Consider the following 27,539-nt stretch of genomic DNA (forward strand, 5'->3'; position numbering starts at 1 on the left):
GTGCGGATATCTTAACGAATAATTAATAAATTTTAAGAAAAATACAATAGAATATCTATTTAATTTAAGACCCATTTATTTCTATTATTTAATTGATATTTCGATAATGTAATTGATGACAGAAAGATATACAGTATAAGTTTCATTATAACATAAAATAAAAGTTATTCGATGATTATTAGTTATACTCTATTTCAAAGTATAATAGACCATCTCATTTTTATAAATATATATAAATGCATATTTTCTTCATCCTCAGTTTTGTTACAAATCTTCTATTCAAGTTTTATTAAGATTGAAAATAAAACAATGAAGAATTCATTATATCAAAATGCATCGTTACAAAAAATTGTACGTGTATTTTTATAGCTGAGAAGGGATAGAAAGAGAAACCGAAAGGGAGATTAAAAGATTAATTTTACATATTGAACAGTTATCATGTTTTGTTCATAATTTATGTTTGATTGAGAGCAAAGGTCAAGAATGATACTAAGAAATGATTGAAATGTGTTTACTTTATTAATTACAAGTAAGTAATTGTTAAGGACTTAACTTTCCTTGAAGAATTATTTGTCTTAATTTTATTTTTTCAGAAAACTTTCTTCATTGTATGGGTATGTGGTTATAATTAAAATAAAAAAATTATAAATATGAAAATATAGGGATTGATGAAAAAATGCATTTGTTCCATTTGTTAACTTTTCGTTATAAATAATCAATTTTATTTATTTTTATAAAATAATTTCTTCTGCATAATTTAACTTAATTTAATTTATGTAAATTATTTCTTTCATTTTTTGTCAAATGAAATATATTGATAGAAAAGTTAGTAATTTAATTTCATTTAAAATTATTCAAAATTGTGAAACAAGATTCTCGCGCCATCTATATATGCGATGGATTATTATTTGCCCGATGCCATTTATTTTACATTTCCTTTTATAATAGTTTGAATTGGCGTCATGGTCTTGATATTTTTACAATTACTTAATAAAATATTAATTAAGATTTACAAAAGCTCTTTATAATAAATATAATCATAATTAAACTATGATTAATTTAATCGGATTTAATCCATCGTTTTTCTTAATTAAATTTTATATTATTTGCAGTTTTGCTGACTTGTCACAGAACAATGACAATAGATGATTTAAAATTTGCCTTTGATCTATTGGTATAAAAAACATTATTGTTGCTTGTATTTACGTACTTTTTACTGGTCTTATAAAAATATCTTATAATTGAATTTCCAAATCGTAATTGATATTATTATTGCGAATAATATGCCATATATTTTTTATTATATTTTACTAACGAGTAAATATCTGCATTTCAGGTCCTGAAAATTTTTATCATCTTGAATATTGCAATAATAATACCATAATTCATCGCCTGATGAATGAGTTTCCTGTCAGTTTATCAGAATAACAGTTAGTTTCATCAGGCGGCTAAAGCATCGACAGTAGTAAAGTCACGCATTTACGTTGCAATTAGATAAGGTAAGATTCTTTAAGTTTATCAATCAATTTTTTTATAATTTTACATTTCATCAAATTATTAATTAATTACTATGATTAAATATCACATATTTTAATCGTGATTATTAATCATAATTGCAAATATTAATTCAAAAATCTTTACAGGATTTCTTGTAACAATGAATAATGATTCTGATGCGGTGAAAAAGTAAGTCGAAAGTATATAATAAAATTTTTTCATTTTAGACGTTGTTTTCGAGTAAAACAAGTTTTTGAGAAATTTTTAACTAAACTAGTTTTCGATTAGATAGGAATAAAGTAAATGACTATTCTACATATGAAAATAAGTAAAAAAAAAAAAAAAAAATGTAGAATAAAATTTTATCGTTTAAGTCACTATTATTATTATTATCGCTATTATAATTTCTAATTTCTTAAATCTCTACAAAAAAATAAATTTAAAATAATTTTCTTTTTATTTTATCACAAGATAATTAATAAAACTTTGAAAGAGAAAGAAAATAAAAAAATATTATTAGTAAAAAAAAAAGTATTTTTATATGATATTATAATATTTAAATTAATTTATTTTGAGTCATGATATCCAATATCAATAAATACTACAATAATTGTTATAATTTTTCAATTTTATATTTTTTACTATTCTTTACTATATTTTTTTGTCAAAATAGAAAATGTTTAAATAAAAAATTAAAAAGGAAAATTAAGAAATTTTGTTCAAATTTTTTTATAAATATATCAATTTTTAATTTTATTTTTAGCCAATTACTGATAATTCAATAATATTTAATATTTATAAACTGTTCAAATATTTTGTAATAATTATTTATATCATATAATAAGCATATACAATAATAATAATAATAATAATAATAATAATACAAATTTATGAAAATATATAAATTATAATTGATATTAAAAGTCTTTTAATGCTCCACATGTTATGTTTGTTACATTTCAATTTTTTAATTGAAAATCAAATAATTAAATTGGAGATGAAATGTATATCGTGGTTTCGGTTTTTTCCATCTTCTTTGTAAATAATGTTTATTGAAAGAGGATTAGGGGTGTGTACATATAATATATATCCATATCAGTGAAGGAACAGTGTAAATTTTGTCATTGTCAAACGGAGAAATGGAATTTTCCATAATGTATTTTGTTCACTATTTAGTTTACAAATTTAAGGAAGTTGCTACAAAAACGGACACACAGCAAATAATTAATAGTTCATGTAAATGTATATAGAAATTTTGCATATTCTATGTTGTTTTATCAAATTTAATGATTTCACTGACAAATATTTCGTTAAAAATATATATTTTAAAACACATGAAATATTTTTTATTAAAAATTTAAGAACAATCTTGAAGAACACTTCGTCGTGAATCATTTGATAATGTTTCCACAGATGAATCAGTTTTGTTTTGTAGAAGAAACGTGAATCACATCTTTGATAAATTTGAGGTAATAAATAAGTAAATCATGAGTAACATCAAACTAAACAAGCATTACAGACAATTACATTTTCGATATTAAAATTATATAAAATTCATTATTACGTATAATAAATTGCTTCAATATTAAAATATTTATAAGAATATTATCAATTATCTTTATGTGAAGATTAATTAATAGAAGAAAAGCAGATAAAAGGTTTGACTTCGAATTTTTTTTCTTTACAATTAATTTCTTACATATTATAATTCAAAGAAAAAAAAAAAAAAGAAAAGAAAAAGAAAAAGAAAAAACGATATCCAAAATCGAATTAGCAGTCAGCATTTTCTGAAATTCAATATTAATTCGCAAATTGTGGAGGATGTGATGCCTTACTTGATATTTCGAATGAGATTTTCGTGCATAATCCCTAGGCGTGGACCATCGGACAAATTGACGATCGAGTGTGTTGCGTGCGGGTGGAGATGACTTTTTTGTCTATCACCGGTATGATTCGTTTCGATAACCAGTTTCGCCCCACCAGGGTCTGGATTTACATACGTGTCGCAGGAGGCTTTTACGTTCGCTTGATTTTAACACGAATTGTAGTTTCGCGGCAGGCATGAACGGTGCGTGCAGCTGAAACTACGATCCGCTTCTTGTTTTATCACGGTGCACGTTGTAACTATTGTCAACGCGCAACCATAATTTCCTTTTTTTTTTGTTTTCCTTCTTTTCCTCACCCTTATCTTTCTTTGTTGTTAAGAAAAAAAGAAGCGCGCAATAATCATTTTATTTTTTTAACATTTTTGTTGTGTCTGTGCGAGTTGTTCTTCTCAGTGGCGAACGATAGACTGATCGATAGACTCAAGGAGGGAAAACAAGGGGATATTTAATGCATTCGTCAGTGAAGTTCAAAGGCAAGTTTGTTAATTCGTGATGAGACTTTTTTGACGCATTTTCGCTTACTTTATTTTCTTGTTGTTTTATGTGATTGATACAAAGTTGAACAAAATTGTTATGTTAGTTAATATTTTTCTTTATAAGGTATTGTTAGAATTGATTATTTGTATTGCGTTTAGTAATAGTTTCTGATTAATCAAAATATCAGACGTATATTTTTTTTTATTAGAAAATTGCATAAATTACAAAAGTTTAATGTTTCAATTTTCGAATTTTAACAACGAGGAAAAGATAAGATATTAGAATATTATATTATTATTATTATTATTTTAATAAATAAATCATATTTTAAAGAAAAAACTATCAACTGTTATAAAGTGCATTATTATTAAAGTGCATTAAAACTTTTGATGCAAAATTCTTTTCTTTTAATGTCTGATTTTTGATTAATATATAAAATTATTATCTAAGTTTATTCCATGTTTGTTTTTTAGAAAGATGGTTTCGAATTAAAACTTAACATAAAATTTTCGTCAAATTGTTGTAATTTTAAGTAAAAAATCACGAAAGTTTTATTAATATAATTAAAATTTATTAATTATTAAAGTTAAATCTTTTTGATTATATTATGATGCATTAGTTTATGAAAATATCTTTTTAAATAGATGATTAAATATCGTTAGGAAGAAATTAAATTTTTATTTATCGTGATGTTCTAAAGTTAGCTATATAAATATTGTTTATTTAATGATTCATTTAATTCAAAATAAGTAGACAAAATGATGAAATTTCATTTAAAGAGAAATTTCAAAATCATTCCTCCTCCATCAACATTTCAAATCTTTGCATGTTTCGTAGATGGAAAATATTTTCTTGCAAATAGTAGGAATTATTCGTAAATACTTGTTATTCGTGAGTTAAATTTAATTTTAAAAACAAGTTTAAAGTTTAACTTTAAAATTATTATCAAAATTTTTATTATGAAAAACTAATAAAAACATTTAATATTAGAAATATGAAAATATATTGGTGCTTTATTGCTAGTAAAGATAAATTGGTGAAGAATTAACACTTTAATTTTGTTTTTCCTCCTGTTTATCACATTTGTCATGAACCAAACTGAAAAACGAGGAAATCACGTACCAGGCGCGTTTTGAATTATTTCAAAAGTCACGTAAAATTTCAACTTTCTCGTTTTATATTAAATTTACTGAAATATTTGCACGATCAAAGAAGTGTTTATTCGCAATGAAAGATGTACGAGCAAATCTGAATAGTAATATTATAAATGATATTTATTATTTTTTTTAATATTTCGTTACAAAATTTCATTACAAAATAAAAATAAAAATATCAGTGGATATTACTTAAAATTTCTTTCACTTCTTCGTTATAATTAAGATAATTATATTATGGATACAAATTTAAATGGGAAAAGTCTTTTATAGATATTATTACTTGTGTGAAAAAGTTAAAAAAGTGCATTAAGGATTTAACATAATTTGATATTGTTGCAATAGAATTTTCTTTATTTTTTTCTATAAGTTTTCTATAATTTTTGATTATAAGTTATATCTATAATTAAAATAATCTTGCAAATATTTTCTTTATTGATCGGATAAAAATTGTATCAGGAACTTATAATATTAAATTATTATGAAAAATTTTTTTGTTTTTCATTACGATATACGAAGTTAAATTTCTTCGATACAATTTTATCAATTTTGGAGAAATTAATTAAATATCGTTTGCATAGCGTGTCAACAACTTATAAGAGATAATTGTAATTTTTTATAAACGATGTCTCTGTCATTTATTTATTTTTAACAAAGTTTTTAACAAATATTTTTTTTTTAAATAAATTATTCAATTATCTTCGAGCTATTTGTGATATTATGTTTTAAGATTTTCCAAAGCATTCTAAGATATTGAAATGATATTTAAGAAATACATAAATTATTTTAAGTACACATTATTTTAAACGCTGTAAATTATTTCAGGATTTCCTAATCGAGTTTTAAATAAATAAAACTTTTAGATCAACGTATAATTAGAATACTTAAATTTAAATTTGTTAATTGTTGATGAATGTCAGTTATAATGATTAATCATTACGCGATATTTTTTTGAAAGCATCGAAAAATGCATTAATTATCTGAAGATAATCATTTGCGTATGTTAAATACACAGAAGGATAGTATGTTTATTTTCACAAATATTTTGTTCCATTGTCGCGATATCTCGAAATTTTCCCTCTCGTTATCAATTGGAATTAGATGATTTATTTGTACATTCATTGTACACTAAAATTTGTATCTCCTCGATAATAAAAGATAACGAATTACTCCTCGTTTATATCTTTAATTAAAACGAATAAAAAAATTATAGGATCAGAATACTTGTTTTAGAAAAAATGGATGCTTAATTATTTGCCAATAAAATTTGTTTGAACATCGATATGAAAGATAAAGAAATTATATTTGTTTTGTTGCGATGATGCTTTTTTTCAGTCATTCATGTTTTTTTAATTTTTTTTTCTTTTTTTTAAAATAATTTTATCATCGATGATTGTAATTTTTTTATTTTTCTTACATATTATATTATAATTTTTTTTAATAAAAAATTCATTAATATAATATTAAGGTAATAAAAATTATAAAAAAAAATATGTTATAATTACTGTATGAATATTTTATAAGATTTCGTAATAATAATTTAATATTTCCAGATTATTATATAATATTATTATATAATATTTATAAACTTCTTTCTTTATTTAAATTTTTACATTTTCGTTCAACGTTTTTAACGTTTTTAATGTCAATTATAATTGAATTATTATTGATTAATTAATTATATTCATTGTCTTTTCTTTCATATAATAATCATATCTTTTAAATGAGATATTTTTTAAAATTAATAACACAACCGGATATAACTTGTTGTAAATTTATATTTAAAATAAAAATAACAAATGATAGAATTTATACATGAACATATGCTTTCTAATTAATTTTCAAATATTTATATAAATTTGAGATAAATTCAAACACCTCGTGTGTTTATAATATTTCTTGTATAGATACGTGAAAGTCGATCGACACAAGTCATCGAGTGTATACAAATACTCGAAATTGTATTCGTATTTAATTCTTCTTCAGTTCGGCCGTGACCATCATCGCAGCACCATTAACTAATCATATTTAAACTTTTTTGTTTAAACTTGTTACAGTGTTAAAAATCGTTAAAATATTAAATTTTATATTCTATTAATTAACACTATAATTTATTTTATTTAAATTTTCTTCACTTTCTTTTATCCAATGAAACAGTACAGATTTTTTTATAATATTATTGTATTATAATTTAACTGCTCATTACATATTGAACTGCAAATTAAAGGCATGTTCACTTTATATTACATATGTATTTCAATAGATTTCAAAGATTTTAAAATAAATTTTATTGTTATATTTTAGTATCTTTTAAATTGCAAACAGTAATAGTTTTTTCTTGCAATTCTGCTTCTTTGAATATTTTCCATAAATGTTTAATTAAATTTAATTAATTCTAAGAATCGATATACACAATTTAAAACTTCTGAAGTTTTGATATTTTAGTATCTTTTAAATTGCAAACAGTAATAGTTTTTTTTACAATTCTGCTTGTTTGAATATTTTCCATAAATGTTTAATTAAATTTAATTGATTCTAAGAATAGGGTACACACAATTTAAAACTTTTGAAGTATATCGTCATATTTTTTATACAATTATGATTCCTTCAGTCTTCGATTAACCGATTCTTTGAATAGAAAAAATTGATTAAAATTTATCGTTGGGATTAGGATCTGTAATTTTTTTATATTCCCTCATTTCGAATTATGATTTATCAAGAAAACCATTTTTCTTTTTAAATACGTGTTCTTCTTAGATATGTGTTCAATAAAATATTCTTCCAATTTTTAGATATATAAATATCTTCTCAATTCTCTGACAACAGAATCTTGAAATATTTAAAATTTATTTTAATATGCTATGATATATACGAAAATATGATATTTTTTCGATCAAAGAGTTAATCTAAGAATTATAGGAATTTATTTTGTATGGTATTTAAATTTGATTGAACATTTATGAGAGGAATGTAAACAAGTTTAAATATTTAAAAAAAAATAAATGTTTAAAATTGAAATAAATTTTACTTATCGATTATTTTATTTTATCAATGATGATGATTTATTTTATTTTGGGTGTAGTGAGTGAATGATGGTGTTTAAAAGAATCTTCGACTTGTTTTCGATGTTCGGATACAATCGCTTCCGATGTATGTTATTTTGTTGCTTCAATTTTATTTATTCAATGAAATTATCAATAACAAGTTTAGAATTAATCGTTTGTGTCTAGAATCGTTTAATAAAAAAACTTCTCGTTTGGAACATTTATTAAAATTAATCATTTCTTGATGTATCGTATAAGTATATATTAAAAAATTCCAATCTCTATTTCTTATTAATTTATAAATAATTTCTTGGAATATTATTATGTTAATAATGTTACGAGATTCAAATATAATAAAAATATATAACAAAAATATAAATAATTTGTAAATACGTGTGTTTCGTTACAGGTGAGGACGAAAAGTCTGAGGAATCTGGTCCTGCAGATTTCGAGCGAGCAATAATTAATTCTGGTAAGTATTAATATCATTTATAAATTATAAATATATAATTCAAACCAGAAACATATATTTTCATATAATTTTTGTGAATTTTCGTGATATATTCTTCTTTTTACCGAATATTTAATTCGTAATACAAATGTTACGTAAAGCTAATATAAAATTAAAAAATAATTTAAATATATTGTAATTTTTTTAAAAATAAATAATGTACATGTTAAATAATTATACAAATGTAATAATAATTGTAAATTCTCGCGTTAATGTTTTTTATATTCTAATCTTCCAAGTTTTTTTAAGAGAGACAGGAAAAGATTAAAGAAAAATTTTTCTTTCAAAATAACCACGTAAAAAATAGATACATTTATTAAAAAAGGAAAAAAAGAAAAAGAAATATGTAAATATATGTTGTATATGTGCAAGAATCTCCATCTTTTTGCTTGTTTCTTTTTCTTTCTTCGAAGAAACGAACAGAAAAGGGTTCTTTCTTAAGAACGAGGGAAGAAAAAAATACACATCTGGTATCTGGAAGGCAACAGCGAGAGAAATGTTTTGCAAAAAAAGAAAAAAAAAAGCAACATGAATATGCGAATAGGAACGAAAAATCTGGTTTTGAATCCAGTTTGCTCGTATACACATTTGGCGTATATCCGAGCTCAAGTTCTCAAAAACATCCAATGAAAATTATCATTTCCATCATTTCCTCCATTTTCCAAGCTCCTTTCTCTCGAAAAACGAAGCTTTAAGTGAAACAAAAAAAAAAGAAAAAATATATTATTCTCTCTCTTTAAACGATTCCTAGATCCTTAATACAATTTTTTTATTCATCCATGAAACACAGCATCTCTCTCCTTATAATTATCAAAAGAAAAAAGAAAATTGTGAATGAACGTATATATATATATTAACGCAAAATCAATTACATTATTCATACTTCTACGCATACTTAAAGCGTAAAACATCAACAACTTTTCCAACGGAAAGAAGATTTCCTTTCGAATAAATTTTCTTTCCAATACGAACAAGATAAATTTTAATATTTTAACATTAATTTTTATAGATTTTAATATCTAATTTGTTGGACAGGTTATGGAAGGTTCAATTATCTGTTACTATTGGCCGTGTTGCCAGCCAGTTTCTCCAGCATATTCTCCTCGTCGGCTATATCGTACGTGTTGCCATCAGCTGAGTGCGACCTGGGCCTCACCATGTTCGACAAGGGCCTACTCAACTCGATGACGTTCGCAGGTGGTATATTCATTTATTGGCGTAACCGCGTAACCGCGACTGTAATTACAGGTTGAGCTTAAGACACAGAGAGTCAAAGCGCGCATTTGGTACGCTTCGAGTTTCTGGTTAGAACGAACAGTTCTGGTGTACGCTATGGACAATTTAGGGAATGTATTTGTGCGAGTTTCAGACATGGTAATTAAATGACAACACACTCTTGTAACCTCATCCTGCAATTGGCCACGTGGCTCGCATGGCTAACGATCTCGAACGATCGCGATTGATACTCGAGTGATCGCGTTCGAGATCGGCAGATCGTTCGATTATATAGAAATCGCTTCCCGATTTTCATATGTACGCTCACGCACCCTTCGTTTTTTAAACGACACGTTTTTTTTTTTTTTGCGTTTTGCATTGGAAATATTTTATATTGGATAATTACAATTTTAAAACGTAATGTGATGTTATTTTAATAAATGAAATGGAATTTCCGATAGAACGTTTAATATACGAAAGTTTTGTTTAAAAAGTGAAGAGAGCTTCAAGCTTTTGGTTCAACAGGAATGTATGCGTGTAAATCAGAGTGTTAATGTATTCGTGGAATATCTTTAGAGAATCGATCGAGTATAGGATGAAAGAAATAGGAAAGTTGGTATGTAAAAATTTCGGTGTATTATTCGTTCAAATTATAAGTTAATTTGCGTTAGATGAAGCGAAGTAGAGATAGAATGAAGATGTTTTTTTCTATATCAATTTTTCTATTTGTTTTAGCCTCTAGAAGCGATCTTCTCGTCTTTACGAATATATTAATACTTCGTTAGATTTTTAATTATTTGGCCAGGTAAGGAAATAAGGCTTGGTTGCTTATCAGTGAATATAGTTAAAGATAAATGAATCCTTACATGAATTTTAAAGGGTATTGGAAACTTCCTTGGAAATTTTTTCTAAAGAGAACAGATTATTTTTCGAAATAAAATTTTGTGATATAATAATCAGAAACGAAGATATATTTTCTTCATATTGAGATCATATTTATAAAATATTTACAAATATTTTACGTCTTAAATCTAATTCGCGTAGTTCGTCTTTATAACTGAAATCATAATAAAGAAATAACGCATTATTATTCGTTTAAGAAATTGTTAAATAAATTTGTTTTATAGTTGATATTAGCATGCATTATTATTTATGGTATTTTATATCGTATTATGAATTTATATTGCATTGTTTCGATTTTTATGCGTGTAATTCAAATTGAACCATTCGTCACACGTTATTCTACACAAAATAAATCACGAGGCAAAACATTCAAAGGAAATAAACTTTTAAAAAAACTATTAGAGAAGCTTATCAGTTTTTTATCATTATCATATAATTAATAAATCGTCGTAATTGTCGTAATGTTTTCCTTCAATGTTATCTTTAATACAATTGTTTGATAAATAAATTATCAGTATCAGTATACCGTATGTTTTTTTTTTTTAAAGTAAAGAAGCTGATATAACGATAATAATAATAAAAACAGGTAGAAGAGATACGAGAATTTATGAAAACGGAAAGTCCCACGGAAATATCAATGAATGTAGGCAAATAAACAATTTAGATTGATTTACAATGTGTTATGTGTATGTTTATAATTTTTAAACTTTTTTAATGATTCTTTATTCAAAACAAAAGTCTTATATGTAAACAAATTTCATAATGACATATAAAATATTAAGCTGTTGTTTACAAACTTTATAAAAAACTTCCTTCGTTTCTGATTTATCTATCTGCAAATAAAAAAATTATTGCTTCTTATTGTATTCATTATTCATATCAAAATTTGTTTAATCACAAATTATATGATTATTATCCTCGTGATAATAAATATAAATTAAGGAATTAGTAAGTAATGAATTTTTATAAATATATGTATACGTGTGTATTTTGTGTAAATCTATATTTCGAAAATTATTATCATTTTTTTCAACAGCACCGAATATTTCCATCGATTTTCAATTTCCATAAACATAAATGATGGATTTTTTTAAAACCATTTAAAATCTCTATAATTCCTACATATAGAATCATTTTTCATTCTGTTTTTCATTTCCCCCCCTTTAAACTGGAATATATCTACTAATAAAAAATATCACAGAAATATAAATCATCATTTTGTGCCTTCGATAATTTTTCATAATCAATAAATCAAAACTTAACTTACGAATCCAAATGAATGGACGTATATTGATTTCTATTAATGAATCATTAATGTCAATCAAGGATCCCATGATTGTTAATTTCTCAATTATTAAGAAAAATTGGTGACTGATTTCAGGTATGATATGCACCTCGTTCTTCTGGGGATTCATGACTGACACATTTGGCCGTAAGAAGATAATGTTTTACGGTTACATGTTCACCGGTATCATGAGTCTGGTGACATGTTTCTCGCATACCGCATGGCTTTTAATTCTGTTCAAGTTTTTCGACGGAGTAATGTAAGTTGATAGAACGATCGGTATAACAATGAAAACTTGAATCGTTGCGTTCGATATCTATATTAACATTATCAAGTACATTACATGTTTAACTGTGAGCTGTTAAACTGACGAATGAAAAAAAAATTTTAAACTCACGTATGATTTGGAAAGAAAAGATTGTCATGTATAATTAAATGTATTACGTATATATAATTATGGCCATGTAAACTGTACCGAGATATTTGTGTAATGATTAATAAAAATTCGCATATCGTTGTTTTACACATTTTGATGTGTAATGGAGATTTCAAGCAAAAAATCTTCAAGTATTAAATTTCTTTTATGCACTTGTGATACGTATTTAAATTTTCACTCTTTATGCACATTTAATATCAGCATTTCCGGCCCATACGCAGCGTTGATGTCCTATTTGGCGGAAGTACATAACGATGCTCAACGATCTCGAACATATATGTGGTTAGGAGTGTTTTTCTCACTTGGAAATATTTCTCTGCCGTGTGAGTATCACTTTGTTATATTGCATGATTTATTTACCACGATTATTTTTCTTAATCGCATGAATTATGATAAATATAAAAGAAATTTTCTTTGATTTCACTTTCTCCTCTCCATAAAATTTTAACGTTACAAAATTGTTTGATACTCTCGATACGTACGATTTATGCGAAATAATGGAAAATTTGGAATACATAAATAATTTTTCTCTATGAAAATTGATAAAATTCAATTGAGAATTTATTATATTATTAAAATTGCGTTATATTGTCAATCGTATGAAAAGAAATATATAATTTGGTTTCAGGTATCGCGTGGTTGATCATACCGCAGAAATGGATCATTAACCTAGGAAGCGGGGATATAGAGATCAATTCATGGCGTGTGTTTTTAGCTATTTGCTCGTTGCCAGAATTTCTTGCCTGCATGGCTATCTTCGCGTTCCCCGAAAGCCCTCGTTTTCTTTTATTGAAAGGCAAAACAGATGAGGCTCTCGAGGTTTTTAAAAAGATATACTCCGTGAACACCGGCAAGGATCCAAACACATATCCAGTAAGCAATTTTGGCAATGATCGGTGATATTTCTTGCAATTTTTTAAAAAAAGAATTTTAATTTTTCATCAATTCTTTTATATCCATCCATACACGATTTGGTTGGAAAATATTTTAAAAGATACGGACAATTTAATTTCAGAAATTTTTATTAATATAAAAGGTGATATTCGTTCCAGATAAAAGATCTTGAGGAGGAATATTCCGTTGAATGTTCGAGTGACGATATACGGGACAAGTTGCGAGCCTGCTGGCAACAGATCAAACCCCTCTTTCTGCCACCAAACATCTTCAAACTTATCGTGATAAGTTTAATTCAACTGGGTGCCACGATAGGGTTAGAATTAACGAATATTTCTTCAAATGTATTCTCAACATTGTTGATTTTATTAAATACTTGCATAGAAATTTTTTTAACGTGTGAAGAATTTTAATAACATTTAATAATAGTTTCTTGATCTCTCATAACGTCAATGTTCCATTTTAATGATTAGAATAATAATACACCACGAATCAATGACAAATTTCAAATTTTTAGGTCAAACTCGATTAGATTATGGATGCCACAATTGTTTACTATGATGGAACATTTCAAAAGTAATTACACGACACAGGAATATTCGAGCTCGCAGCCACGTTTCTGTTATATGTTAGGCCAACGGCAATCGAATTATAGTTCCTCGTTAAGTTTCGTGAACGAAACTCTAAGCGTTGCTCACGCATGCATACCGGTATTAAAATAATTATCTATATATATTTAATTTCTTACATGCATAACTGTATTCATTTTTTAAAGTTAAGATTTATTTATTAAGTTACGAAAGTAATTTACGTTTGATGAAGATTGTATCCATCTTCGTTCAAAAAATAAATTACTCGTAGCTTAATAAATAAATTCACAATCAATATTTTCGTATGTCAATTTTTCTTTTAATCTCTGCAATCCATTCTTTAAAGATGTTCCATATATGTTTTATATTCGTTTCCTGCATATTCATTATTATTAAAATTTAAATTTTTCTCACATTATACATCGTATTATTATTGCACTTATAATCTGCGCGTTTTATTTTAGGCGGAATTAAACTCAAAAGTGTTTATTAATTCTATCGTGATTGCGACTACCGGTGTTGTTGGATACACTTTGGCAGGATCACTGATTACTGTAATAGGAAAGAAGAAGCTCATAGGTTAATTGATCTATCCAAATTTTTTTTTAATCTAGATTTAATTTTCATGAAATTAATATAATATTAATTTTTATCTTTTTTAGCAAGTTGTTTCATGGTAGCAGCCAGTTGCTGCACGTCACTTTATTGGGCTGAAAACAGCAATAGTATACTCGGTTTGTGCTCGGTATTCGTAGCTATGTCGAGTATAGGCGGTGCTTGCGTAGTAAACATTGTTGCTGATAATTTTCCTACATGTTTAAGGTATAAAAATGTTTTATTCTCTAAATGTTTCTTCCATATCCTATTTCTAACTATTTTAATGTTTTTTTTTTCAGAACTATGGCAATTAGTTTCTCCATGATGATCGGCAGAATAGGAGCTGTTACAGGCAATTTATTGTTCCCGGTGTTATTCAACTTAACTTGTCTGGGTCCTTTCTTTATGATTGCCTCTGTTTCTCTAGGTAAAATTATATAAATCTTTCCCTATAAATAAGTATCGTAATACGATCGTAATATGATTATGATGAATCTTAATCTTGTTTCATTTAAATTATCAAATTTTTATTATTTCTTATCATTTATCATTTCTTTCATTTCGTAGTTTCGGCATTGTTGGTAATTATTCTTCCCAAGAAGCATTCGCAAAAGAATAAATCAAAGCAGATTGCTTGACGACAATACGAATGGATAAAATATAATCAGCTAATAATAGCTGAAAATACGGTTTGTAAATATATATCTTGTCCTTGATTGAATGTATAATTTCAATGCATGATTTTTCATCATGTAAATATGTAAATACATTACTATTACATTCATGTAGCATAAGATATCTTCATCATATTATAAGTAATTCAAATAATTTGCAAATCGAATGCACGATTTAAGTGAGATTTTTAAAATAAGTTTCGTGGTTGTATAGCATGAAATAATTTTAAAATAATTCTCGTCATTTTTAACGATTTGTCAGTCTGTGAATTAGATCATAATTGCAATGTTTTTCTAAAACAATTTAATAAAAAGAAACATTATTGTTATATAATAAAAATATATTTTCTTATTGTTTTAGAAATAATTTTTATAAATTGACCTTTTCGTTTCGTATTATCGTCTATACAATTTTTAATAAATTTTTATTTCTGTATAAATAATATTTAATATATAAATACAATTATGTTAGTATTTATGCAATACAAGATAACAAAACGCTATCAGAGTTTGTTAAGATTTTTAATCAATAGATTAAATAAAAAAGATAAAAAAATTAATCAGATATCGAGCCGTGTTTTGGCGCATAAATTTTGTAAAGCAAATATAATAAATAAGGATAACGAATAGGAAAAAGAAAGAGATAGGATAAAAATATGGAATCAGCGCCATCTTCAGAATGCCGTAGATGAAACATATATAGATAAAGAAAGCAAATAATACGAGAAAGATAGAAATAAAATATGAATTAACTTACCATCTGGATTACCAAAGATATCATTCTATAAATAATGAAGAGATGGCGCTGATAGTTAATTTTTATGTCCATCTTTTCCTTATTATTCTATTTTATAATTTTTAATATTTTTATGACAACATGACATTGTATGTCGCGATATCAAATTCAATGCCGTGATATTTAATTTTTATATCGAAAATCATGATATTTAGTATCATGATTATACAAGCAATCATAAGAGAAGTCATGAATTTATTTTTGTTAAAAATTTTCAGCATTCGTTAGTAGATGTCTCTGTGGTGCGTTGTCAATCATTCGCAATATGGTTACCCGCATCCACGTGAATATCTAACCTATTCTACTTGTTTATATTTTAATTGTTTACAATAAAAGCAAGAATTGTTTATTATTATATTGTTATTATAAATAAGAATCACTAATGAAAAAATGACGACTGACGAGAAGGTAATTAGCGCAGAAGATATATTGAATAATAAGTCAGATATTTCAGACACGAATACAAAAGATTCGGATAGTATCAATAAGAAATCTAAAAAAGTAAAAACCAAGAAAGAAAAATCATTAGAAGAACAAATTCCTAAAGGAAAACCAAAATCTGGTAGGATATGGAAAGAACAAAAGAAAAGGTTTGTAAAAAAAAAAAAGTAAAATATATTCAATAATGTTAAGTTTATTTTGTATTATATTTATAAATAGGTTTTCTTCTATTGTTAAAACACGTGGTATACGATTATCTTTTGATAAAAAACAAAAATTAAAAGAAGATCTAAAACATGTTAAAGAAATGTCACGGGAAATAAAAGCAAAAAAGCAAGCGGAAAAGGAAGCAAAAAAAGAAAGAAGAAGAGCCAATTTGAAACGTGCTGCAGAGAATCAGAGAAAGAGTGAAATTGTACAAGTTGTAAGTATTTTTGATTAAATTAAACATTTTATTATATATTTGTATTATAAATATGAAAAACATACAAAAAAAAAAAATAATTTACATAATGTTAAAATTAAATTATTATAGTATTATAGTATAGTATTATATGTATTATTATGTATTATAGTATTCAGGTCTATGCATATTGAGCCATATAATATATATATTATAAAATATATAAATCCAGAAAAGACCAGAAATGATAGATGATAATTATCATCAAAAATGCCCCATTATAAGAAAGTTAAGTTAGGATCTATTATTACTGTAATTTCAATCATCTAAGAATTGGTTTTGTACTTTATTTTTGCATTCCGCGGATTCGAATGTCTCTAGATAGATAGAATTAATTAATAATGTTAATTCATTCATTATACCAGTTTTCTATCAGTCATCATTCATAGAAATAATAAATAAATAGCGATCGTATATTGACGTTGTTGAATATGCATCAATGTAGAAAATTTTTTTATTTTAATATCACGAAAAATATAAATTTTCAGCAACAATCCATGTTATAACTATTATAATCTTTCAGGCAAAAATTTTGAATTAAATTATTATTATATAATATCTAATTCGTTGAATTAAGGAACCGCGATTAATATTATAATATCGCTGTATGTAAAATTACATTACTCCATTGAGTTAAATTTGATTTAAATACATAACCCAGAATATTTTCTAATAATGTATCATCATACAATCTAATAAGCGTAGGCCCGAATACTATGATACATTCAAATTGAAATTGAAACTGAATTTAAATTGAAAAATTGAAACTAAATTATTTTATTTTATAGATCACAAATACTGCAAAATTGAAAAAGATTAAGAAGAAACATCTCAGAATGATACAAAAAAGAGATACACTCAATTTTTAGAAATATTGAGCATCTCTAAAGTAATTTATGATTTTATAATTAAAATGTGTAAAGTGTGTATTGTAAATAAAGAAAAAAAAAGAATGGTCTAAACATATATAAAATATATATATAATTTTGATCAATTTATGATCTATTTAAATTTCATCATATAATTGATTCTTGAATATTAAAATATAATTTTTAATATATATAAAAAAATTTTTAAAGATAAAATATATTTTTGAATATCACGTTTCCTAAATTAAAACTAGTTTTGTTCATTATTTTCTCTTGCCTTTTGTTTTTCCACAAAATTTTTAAGATTTCTTTTTAAATCATATTCATTTTGTTTGATCCACTGTAAATTCGAAAATAGAAATTTCGTTAATAATTTTCTCGATTATTAAAACAATACAAAATCAATGTTAAAATATTTACCATTGATTTGACCCATTTTGGAAGATTCTCCTTGTTTTGTGGCATCAGGAATCTAAGAGATTAGTAAATCAATCATGTTGAATATTTGTAATAAAATGTCTCCATTTACATGTAATTAATACAAACCTTTCATCTACTAACAATACTGCTCCCCAATCATGAATGTGTCTCAAGCAACGTCCTAATGCTTGATTCAAAGCTCTGTAAGCTTGAATAGAATACCATTCTGAACCTCTCAATAATCCTTTCGAAACATTCATATCATTATACGTCATTTTCATATCAATTACAGGATCTTTTCTTACTGCATATGGTATTCCAACCTGAGACAATATTATTCATGATTTTTTTTAATGATTTTTTAAGTGATATTAAATCATATTTAAATTATGGAAACTGACAGTTATTACGCAACGAGCTTCGTTATCTCTAAAATCAATTCCTTCTGCTACTTTCCCCCTAAAAACTGCCAAGAATAGAGCTCCAGTGATTCTTCCTTTTGGTTCACTCGAAGTATACTCTATCACTTCACGGTATTCGTTCATAATATCTGTAAGACCGCCTCCATGACGAGGTTCTATGAAAACAGTTTTAACACTTGTAATTTTACTCCAAATAGAATTTTGTCTCCACCTCTCCATTTGTATGTTCATTACATTATAGGAAGAGAAAAAACAGAGGATTCCGTGAGGTATCGACTCGCAAACATCTAATAACACTTGGCCCAATTCATCCTATAAGAAGAAAATCTCAAAATATCAAAGATTTCAAATAAAAAGATACTATTTTAAAGTAATCATTCCTCGAAAACATTCCTCGAAAGATATATTTTATTTGGAATTCTTAATTTTTAATTTCACGTTAAACAATCCTCTACAACATCTTTAGATCCTATTTGGACATTTGGATTTTTAATTAGAAGCTTACTTGAAATTGCCAGGTATTCACAATTTGGTAATTAGCTTTTAGCATTATTCCATTTGGTCCTTTCGGTATACAGGTCGCATAAACTTGTTCCTTAGGTATCACGTGTCCAGTGTTTAGCACGTGCGTGAATGACGTTCCTAATTCACTTTGGAATGACGTGGTTGGCGTCAGGGTGCCGGATGCGAGTATTATACAGCGAGCATTTAGAGCGAGCGGTGAAAAGGCCACGCCAGGATTCATGCACACTAATTTCAAGGTTCGTACACGTTGTTCACATTTCTTTACCGACATCCACGCGTTTTCATTTATCTAGAATTTTAATATAAAAGATAATGTTTAGAATTTTTTTTTTTTGGAGAGTTATAGTTTACTTTAAGATAATTGGATCTATCATTTAAAAGGTAAGATAAAATTTGATATATTCCTTAAATTTTTTAGTAATTATTGAAAATAGATAATATTTAATTTTTTTGTTATTAATTCTCGATTCACGTACATGTTTAAAATCTTTTACTGTATTCTCAATCACGCATGCCCTATAATCATTTTTGTATTCCTTAGAAGTGATCATTCTTATGGTGTACATTAGATTTTCAATTGTCATTTTGGTGCTAGATGATATGATTGGCTTCATTATTGATTTGTACATTCTATTGTCTTCTTTCGCTTTATTTAAATCCGAAATCGCTTTATTGCAGGCCATCAGAAACGAAGAAAGGACAGTCTCGTTTAAACCTTTCATATTAAATAATTGTGCTAGTTCTACACCAGTCCAATATTTACTTGAACGATTCTCATTATTGTAATCCTATTAAAAGAATATATATTATATTAGATATAAATTAATTACAATAGATCAACGACAAGGTAGAAATTGTTATATTGTTTCTATAACAATAGTGTAGCGAAGGATTAGAGTGAAAAGAAGTAGCTTCGATTTAATTTAATTAAACTATCACATTTCTATCACACTCGGTATTTTTTTTTTTTTTTAGAATATATTTTCCGATTAATTTTGAAAAATTTAGTTTAACAAATAATTTTTCAGATAAGTAATAGAAAAATACTTACGACTTTGTCAAGACTCATGTCTTTTAAAAATGCCACCAGTTTGAGAAGAAACGTTTTGAGAGTATCATAAGTCGTGAAATCTTCAGCCCTCTGTTTTGCAAGGGTTTCACATTCATGTGCAGTAGCCTGGAGATGATCCTCGCGAAAAGCAACACTAGAAACATCTCTAGAAATATCTTCTATATTATGAGCTTCATCCAAGATGATCACCTGATCTTTCATATCCAGTTGCAACTAAATTTTTAATTGTATTAGAATATAAAAATCAAACAAAATATTTTATTTATCAATAAAATTTAAATGTACTCACGCTTTCGCGAATATTAGGATCGATGATATAATTGTATGGACAGAAAATAATATCCGCAGTGTCCATCAAGGTTCTCGCTGCAAAGTATGGACACGATTCTTTGTCCTTTCCAATATTCACCAAATCTTCGATATCCCATATCGATCTTAAACCAAGTTTTTCCAACGCCCAGAATGTGCCAATTGTTTTTTTATTAGTTTCGTTGTAATATGGACATCCTTTGTGCTGTGTAAAAATATTTTCTTGATTTCAATTTTATTTCAAAAAATTTATTCAAGAAACTTATATGGAACAAAATTAACTTTTAACATTTGCATCATTCTTTCAAAAACGAGACAAACGTATTTATCATTTATCATTTGTACGAGCTTTCTTTTAAGCTCTTTAATAATTTTAATATAAAAATTAAAAAAGAAAAAAGACAAAATTAACAAATTTTTACAAAGGAACTTTTCCTTCAAACAAAGTATTAATTAAAATTTAAATTAATTGAACACAAACCTTCGCAGTATCCAATAATTCATTGCAAAGCTCGGTTTTATTTTTAGTGGTATTTTGTATACAAGTATATTCTCTACTGCTCAAAATGGTCATTCTAAGAAAAAAAAAAAAATAATAATAATAATCAACATAAAAATTTACGCTCCACATAAAATACTAGAAATACTTCTTACTTCTTATGTTTATAACAAGTTTTTCTCAATTCCTTCACGACTTGTTCAATTTGCTTATGCGTTCGCGTGCCATAAAATATTCTTGGCACTTTTAACTTTTTTCTAAAATAATATCACGCGTCGAAAAGATCAATTTAACAATTCGAGGGGAGGAGGGAAGAAAAGATGGAATAATTTTTACCCTTTTGCATCTTCGAAATCTTCGTAATCCTCGTAGGAATCGTCGGAATCAACCGTACATTTTTTATCTCGCAACAATTCTTCGCAACAATCTTTTTCATTGTTCTCGCACGAAGTCGTTTGTTTACCCTCTTCTGGAACAAATACGAAAACAAAACAAAGAATCCGTTTAAATCCTTCCTACACCAGCTTTCTCAAGCATCGAAGAAATTATACTCGAAACTCTTTGACGAAAAAAAAAAGGAGGAATAATTCAATAATTCCTTTCTTCCTCGAGCATCTTTCTCCTCTAACCATCTCTTTTATCTATTAACTATCGAATTATTAACTCGCAACCCCCAAATGAGAATTGTAAAATCAACGTAAGAAACGTAAGAAAAAAGAAAAATTTCGTTTCAATCTTACTCGAATCACTATCAAAATTTATAAAATATACTCCTTCCTTGTCCCTCGATCGTCTCCCAACCCCTTTTCTTGCGTTCCTAAATCCTATTTATATATACAATATAAAGACGAAAAGAAGGAAAAGAGATAAAAATGCAACGATTCATTTCCAGATCACAAAGAAGAAGAAGGAGGAGGGAGAAAAATGAAGAACAGGAGATGAAAAAAAGGCGAAAGGTTGGAAAAGGGACAAGAATCTTTCATCGAATTCGCATGATCCCCGGGCGCATCCTCGACGCGAGCGATTTCTAAGGGGGCCGACTAACTGAAAAGGATTACGCTTATTTAGGAAGTTCTTCGCCGTTGAAAGGCTCACGGTACAGATAAAGAAAGAACATCGTACCATTCGTATCTACCTTATATGTATATATATATATATTTCCTTCTCTGCTGGTTGCGCTCTATTAATGCGAGGACGAGCGAGAGGAATGTCAAAACAGCGGGATTGATGGCAGGTGAAAGGGCAGGGGGATCTATTGAGCGGGATCAATAGGGGTGGTTTTATCCACCCTCTCGCCGGATGTCGACAAAAGGAGGCCAGCTACTCGAAGGAACACGGAGGGTGGCGGAAGCATGGTTAAATCCTTTCGTGGCTCGATTCACCTCGAGTCAGAAAAATAGGAATGATCGTAAATGACGATGAAAGGCATGAAATGGACGGGTTCGCTCGTAAGCGGATTTCGACGATTGTGCTTTGATTTTACCAAGCAACGATTCTCTAGCTGGAATCCGTGGCTCGAAGGTAAGGATCTGAATCTATTTCTCCTGAAGAGGAAGGATAATTTGACTCGAGGGTAAGGTGAATTTATTCTTCGAAATAATATTTAACAGCGATATTCGATACGGATATGGAGATTCAAGAACGAGGTGTGTGAATCTGATTGATTCGAAATGTAACGATAATTAATACTTGATGAAATATATATATATATACTGGATGTGATATTTGATATTGACAAAATTCGAAAATGAGACGAATCCACTTCTTTATGGAGTTAATGATATGATATTTGATATATTTGATATTTATTTAACAAAGTTTATTGAATTATTGCTGTTTGTGGATAGGATTGTGTGATTATTTGCGGTGATGGTGGATTAACATTTCCTTTTTTTGTGCGATATATTTGATCCAATATTCTGAAAATTAATTTAATTAGCGCTTGAACTGTAACGATAGTTTATATTACTTTATACATTTCTCTGTATCTGTAATTTTCTTCTCACGTCTTGCATCCAACTTTATCTTACGAAGTTGTGTTACCAAACTGTTGCTGTGGATCGATCCGTTTGTAGCGGATAGTTTAACATTCGAGTTCGACTTTGCAGAAGATGCAAACTTCGGAATGATACTTTAAAACAAATAAAAAAAAAAAAAATGGAACATCCCGATGAAGATTTTTAAAGTAGGTCTTTGGAAAAAAGTTCAAATTCTTCTTGACACAATATCATCAATTGAACCACTTGAAAAATAACCAAGTGATCTATCCAAACTACAAGATTCACAATTAAAATTAATCACATGGAATTTTCCATTAATAATCATCCTTAACTTCCAATACGATGCCAAAGATTTTAAAATTTCAAGAGCCTGAAGGAGAAATTCGAAAAAATACACTATACAATAGAAAAGTATAATAGATACTCACCAAGATAGGGGGAAGTGGCGAGAGGCGAGCGATTAAAACGGGGAACATCCCGTTGAATCTAAGACTTGTGATGGGAAAGAATCGAATATTCGAGCTCGATCTTGGCACGAAAAAAGGTGGCCGACTTTCAATTTTCGTGGAGGGTGGTCGGCGGGGGGTTGGAGTCAGGGACAAAGAGGGGGAGGGAGGTGGTTTTGATCGTCGATAGGAGGCACAGTCGCGGCTGGCTGATTGTCGAAGGGGGTGAGAAGAGAGAGGCTAAGACAGGAAGAAGCGGGACGGGGCCAATCAGAGCGGGGACTTTGAGGGTGTCGTTGCCAGGCAACGAAACACACCCCAACACCCGAGGGGAGAAAACCCCGAGGGGGTATCATCCAGCGATACAGTCGACGCCGAAAGTTATCGCACCCCTGAGAGACGCCCCCTTTAACGTCGCCATCGAATTACGCCCTCGACGTCCGGACACTTGCGGGTTGTTGCGTTCGTGGCGGCACAGGAGAAGGGATCAATGGAGACGGATGGAGGAGTGGATGACGAGGAGAACGTTCGAACTCTCGCCCGAAAATGGATGCCTGCTCCGATGAAATTGTTCGCGTTTATCGTCCATCGGTGTAATACAGGAACAAGATTGACGAATTTTTCGATTTTTAATAAATATTTTAATAAATATTTGTTAATAAGATTTCGGGAAATAAATAATAGGTAAATAATATGTTATTAAAAGTTCTCGGAATAATTTAGAAAATGGATCTATTTCTTTTGTTGCAATTATTCTTACGCGTTACACAGTTCATTTTTCAATCACATTTTAAGTGAATTCTTCTATTTTTTTTATCATTAAATTATATTTATATCGTATATTTAATTAAATGTGAATATTTATTAATACTTTAACAACGTATATAGGGATTGCAATATTTTTTTGTAAATCATTCTGCGTGTTTTTGAAAATATAACTTATTCGTTGAAAATTTTTTTAATAAACAAAGTTCTCCAATGTTTTCATTGAAATTAATTATTGCACGAGTACTTTTTTTTTTTTTTAGGAAAAGGTAAAATATAGAGAAGAGTATAGAAAACAGAATAAATTTATATTTCCCATAAGGATCAATGAATGAACGAAAAGGAAAATATATCGAACGTAATAAGCATAATGAAGGCAGAACACTCGTCAGCGATCGGTATTATGAATCGAGGAATAATTAGAAAACTTTATCAGTCGAAAACACGGAAAAAAAACACGATCAACAATTTTGAAAATTAAATAATTGTTGCAGCGAACGTGATAATGAAATTATTGGATACGAATTTAAGTTTAAAGCTTGACTGCTTATTTATTCCTTTTTAATTTAACTCTGGCTGGAAATATTCGAAAAATGACGCGCCAGAGTGATCGTTGAAAGGCCGCACGCGCTTCACACGCGGAAACGTTCGAAACCCTCGCTTCCCCCCTTCCATTCTAAATTCATTTCACCGATATTTTGAAATTTATTACACGAGGACAGCGCAAACCGAGCCTCCTCTCCGGCGCGCAATTATATCAATTACAACGATCAACGTCGATTTCCATTCATCCGAGGTTCGTTATTCTTTCACGAAGGAGCCCTCGCCCATTATCGAGCAAAAACAGCAACAATCGACCTCGTAGAAACGCATTGAAACGGCGTAAAAAAATGAAAATCGGATGCAAAAATACACGCGTTCCCCCATTCATCGAGAAGGGTTATAAAACTGATATTAATCATTCGAGAACGACCTCTGTCGGGCGAAATCGAGGTCAAGATGCCTCCAATAATATCCTTCGCTATCGAGAAATCCTAAATGAATCGGCCACTGTGCCTTCTTATCTGCGAAATAATTCTAACCGAGGGAGAAGAGGAGGAGGAGGAGGAGGAAGAAGGTGGAGGGGAAAAAAAAAGGAAAAAAAGGAGAAAAAGAAAATTCAGAGAAACAATAGGGTGTCGTGTCTCGTCCGTATTTCCTTCCCCATTCATCGTAGATACTATGAATGAGCTCGTTTCACGTCGATCACTCGCTCCGTATCTCGCTCCCTCCCCACCCACATATCGCGAATAAATAAACAGTTGATTCGCGAGTATAAAGCGGTCGATTCTTCGATTCTTGTCGATGAAATACGGGGACTTTGTACGATCGGTTACGATGGCTAATTAATATTGGTTATCGTAAGTGTCGCGATTATTCTAGAGGGGGGATACTATGGTGAGACGTATAGGGTGCTTAAAAAGAAAGGATTCTTTTCGATTTCGTTCTTTTAAGTGAGGTGATTTTGATTGTAGAAAGATTATAGAAAAATTAAATATATATATATGCATTTGCAGTAAGATCACGTAAGGGATTTTTACGTAATCTTCTTACACATTCTAATTTTTATTAAAAAGCATTTCCCTCGAAATACGATATTAATTCGAGTGATAATTGATAATTGAATACGATTAAAATTTTTAAAAAATTCCAGTAATCGTAGAAAAGATTCAAAATTATTATATTAACGTGTCTTTTTTAACAAGAAAGAACGTTAAAAGGATGAATATTATAATTCCACGATGTAATTCCATAATTCTCCATAATGAATTTATCGGTAGATACTAAAAAACTTCATCCCGATCTTCCTTTTGTCTAAAGTTGGAGAATTAGAGATTATTAGCGGGAACTTGAGCCTCTATCGATATGGCTTTTGTCCCGGCCGGTCATAAAGTTTTGCGAAGCACCGCAATTCAACCAATTAACAACCATTTGGTAAATCAAGCCGCAGCCACGAATTAATTGGTCCTCGACTTTCTTCCATTCTCTCCCTCCATAATCCCTCCCCGTTTTCTTCCCTTCCTGTCGTCGACAACAAATACTCTAAGTCCTCTTGATGAGAAAACCACCACTCCTAGCGGTTCACCTCGCTATTTTTCTTCGTCGTTTTCTCCACTAGGCGGAATTGCGTTAAAAACACCGGAAGAAGCTGCGATCCGAGATCCCAATTATCGATTCTATTAAGGCGATTTTTCTTCTTCTTCTTCTTTTCTTCTTTTTTAAGAGTACTTTTTTTTCATTCTTCATCCATACCGAGGACGGATATAATGTTTGAAATCGATATTTTAGAAGAGATAAGAAAACAGTAGTAGATAATGGAAGAATGTTCCCGTTAAAAACAAGAAGAAGTATTAATAGAATTATTAATATCGGTGATAAAGGAAATAAATTGTACCGATAGCCGAGGAAAAGCATATAATTAAAATTCAACTCAGTAAAAAATCAATTGTTCTCCAAAACAGAATTTCATCGCGATTCATTCGGAATTCTAGGATTTCGTGCGATGCAAAATTAATCCTTAACGAAGACGGGTCACTGTTTCCTTTTAATCTTTACATAAGCATCCTATCCTGAAACGTCGCAAAATATCTTATTAGATTATTTAAAAAAAATACTGTAAAATTTTTGCTCGTCATCGACTTCGGCCGTAATAATTTATTCTAACCGCGTTCGCCTGTGGACGTTCGTCATTAAAGAGAAGAAAAAAGGGGAAAAAGGCACGAGCGAAAGAAAAGAAAAAATCTCGCGAATTAATCAGCGAGCGCGACTCACCCCCATTCGGGCGCAGCATCGCAGAAACGTTCGCATTGAAATTGCCGCGTTTTCGCGATGCACCCGCTGCGCGAGCGGATTGCGAAACGATCCGGGGACACAATGCCGGCGCCGATGTGCGCGACATATGGACACGATGCACCGTAAACTACGGTGAATCGTTTAAATTCCGTAATCCCTTTGTCGACGGCCACGGGATCGCAGAATTTCTAATCCATCCCCGCGGCACAATGGCCGCCGATCGATTCTTCCTTCCCCCCCTCGGTTCTTTCTTTCTCTCTTTTTTTCCTCTATTTTTCATTTATCACCCCCGCCGGCGAGAACAAAGAATCGTCCGAGGGATTTGCGTTTCGAGAATCGAGAAGATGGGAGACAATAAGATGAGAAGGGCGAGCGAAGAGGAACGAAGCCAGGTGATAAAATCGCGCGTTGATGAAAAAAGAAAAGAAAGAAGGGAATGCAGTGGAGGATGAAACGAGGCAGATAATTTCGATAATTGAATTATAAATTGTATGTACAAGTTTTGGATGATTATTGC

At 28.7% G+C, this 27,539-nt stretch overlaps 3 protein-coding genes across 11 annotated transcripts in view; 2 read left to right on the top strand and 1 right to left on the bottom strand.

The window, feature by feature from the left end:
* The first annotated feature begins 1,328 nt into the window (after nt 1-1,328).
* Nucleotides 1,329-15,527, top strand: LOC108002484 (synaptic vesicle glycoprotein 2A). 8 transcript variants are annotated; one of them, XM_062077512.1, is made up of 13 exons: nt 1,329-1,499; nt 1,644-1,686; nt 8,468-8,530; nt 9,605-9,766; nt 12,069-12,231; nt 12,610-12,731; nt 13,037-13,281; nt 13,461-13,618; nt 13,820-14,012; nt 14,357-14,471; nt 14,555-14,714; nt 14,789-14,916; nt 15,057-15,527. In XM_062077512.1, the coding sequence occupies exons 4-13, from the start codon at nt 9,727-9,729 to the stop codon at nt 15,125-15,127; spliced, it is 1,395 nt and encodes a 464-aa protein (XP_061933496.1). In that variant the 5' UTR covers nt 1,329-1,499; nt 1,644-1,686; nt 8,468-8,530; nt 9,605-9,726; the 3' UTR covers nt 15,128-15,527. The 8 variants fall into 8 exon arrangements, with proteins under 8 accessions (XP_061933496.1, XP_028524871.1, XP_016919689.1 ...); XM_028669070.2 differs by lacking the exon at nt 1,644-1,686; XM_017064200.2 differs by lacking the exons at nt 1,329-1,499; nt 1,644-1,686 and adding an exon at nt 2,538-3,856.
* Nucleotides 15,528-15,898: 371 nt separating this feature from the next.
* LOC108002485 (coiled-coil domain-containing protein 86) lies at nt 15,899-17,836 on the top strand. Its single transcript, XM_017064202.3, has 3 exons — nt 15,899-16,549; nt 16,620-16,824; nt 17,652-17,836. The coding sequence occupies exons 1-3, from the start codon at nt 16,350-16,352 to the stop codon at nt 17,730-17,732; spliced, it is 486 nt and encodes a 161-aa protein (XP_016919691.1). The 5' UTR covers nt 15,899-16,349; the 3' UTR covers nt 17,733-17,836.
* The window catches only part of LOC108002483 (Fanconi anemia group J protein homolog), a 59,539-nt gene continuing 48,829 nt past the window's right edge, over nt 16,830-27,539 (bottom strand). For both annotated transcript variants that reach the window (XM_062077511.1, XM_017064196.3), the window contains 11 exons: nt 21,316-21,448; nt 21,135-21,236; nt 20,962-21,055; nt 20,461-20,685; nt 20,151-20,384; nt 19,576-19,887; nt 19,080-19,388; nt 18,554-18,886; nt 18,279-18,475; nt 18,153-18,204; nt 16,830-18,072 (listed from right to left, as the gene is read on the bottom strand). In XM_062077511.1, the coding sequence (XP_061933495.1) occupies nt 17,983-18,072; nt 18,153-18,204; nt 18,279-18,475; nt 18,554-18,886; nt 19,080-19,388; nt 19,576-19,887; nt 20,151-20,384; nt 20,461-20,685; nt 20,962-21,055; nt 21,135-21,236; nt 21,316-21,448 (2,081 nt within the window). In that variant the 3' untranslated portion in view covers nt 16,830-17,982. The remainder of the gene's footprint in view (nt 18,073-18,152; nt 18,205-18,278; nt 18,476-18,553; nt 18,887-19,079; nt 19,389-19,575; nt 19,888-20,150; nt 20,385-20,460; nt 20,686-20,961; nt 21,056-21,134; nt 21,237-21,315; nt 21,449-27,539) is intronic.

This window comes from Apis cerana, linkage group LG7, assembly GCF_029169275.1.
Source record: "Apis cerana isolate GH-2021 linkage group LG7, AcerK_1.0, whole genome shotgun sequence".
NCBI classification, from domain to species: Eukaryota; Metazoa; Arthropoda; class Insecta; order Hymenoptera; family Apidae; genus Apis; species Apis cerana.

Bases quoted from the DNA above. Each gene is read 5' to 3' on its own strand.
- LOC108002484 (XM_017064199.3), top strand. From the start codon at position 8,104: ATGATGGTGTTTAAAAGAATCTTCGACTTGTTTTCGATGTTCGGATAC. The intron at 13,282-13,460 runs GTAAGCAATTTT...TATTCGTTCCAG, and splicing joins AGGATCCAAACACATATCCA to ATAAAAGATCTTGAGGAGGA. The intron at 14,013-14,356 runs GTATTAAAATAA...GTTTTATTTTAG, and splicing joins TTGCTCACGCATGCATACCG to GCGGAATTAAACTCAAAAGT.
- LOC108002485 (XM_017064202.3), top strand. From the start codon at position 16,350: ATGACGACTGACGAGAAGGTAATTAGCGCAGAAGATATATTGAATAAT. The intron at 16,550-16,619 runs GTTTGTAAAAAA...ATTTATAAATAG, and splicing joins TGGAAAGAACAAAAGAAAAG to GTTTTCTTCTATTGTTAAAA. The intron at 16,825-17,651 runs GTAAGTATTTTT...TTTATTTTATAG, and splicing joins AGAGTGAAATTGTACAAGTT to ATCACAAATACTGCAAAATT.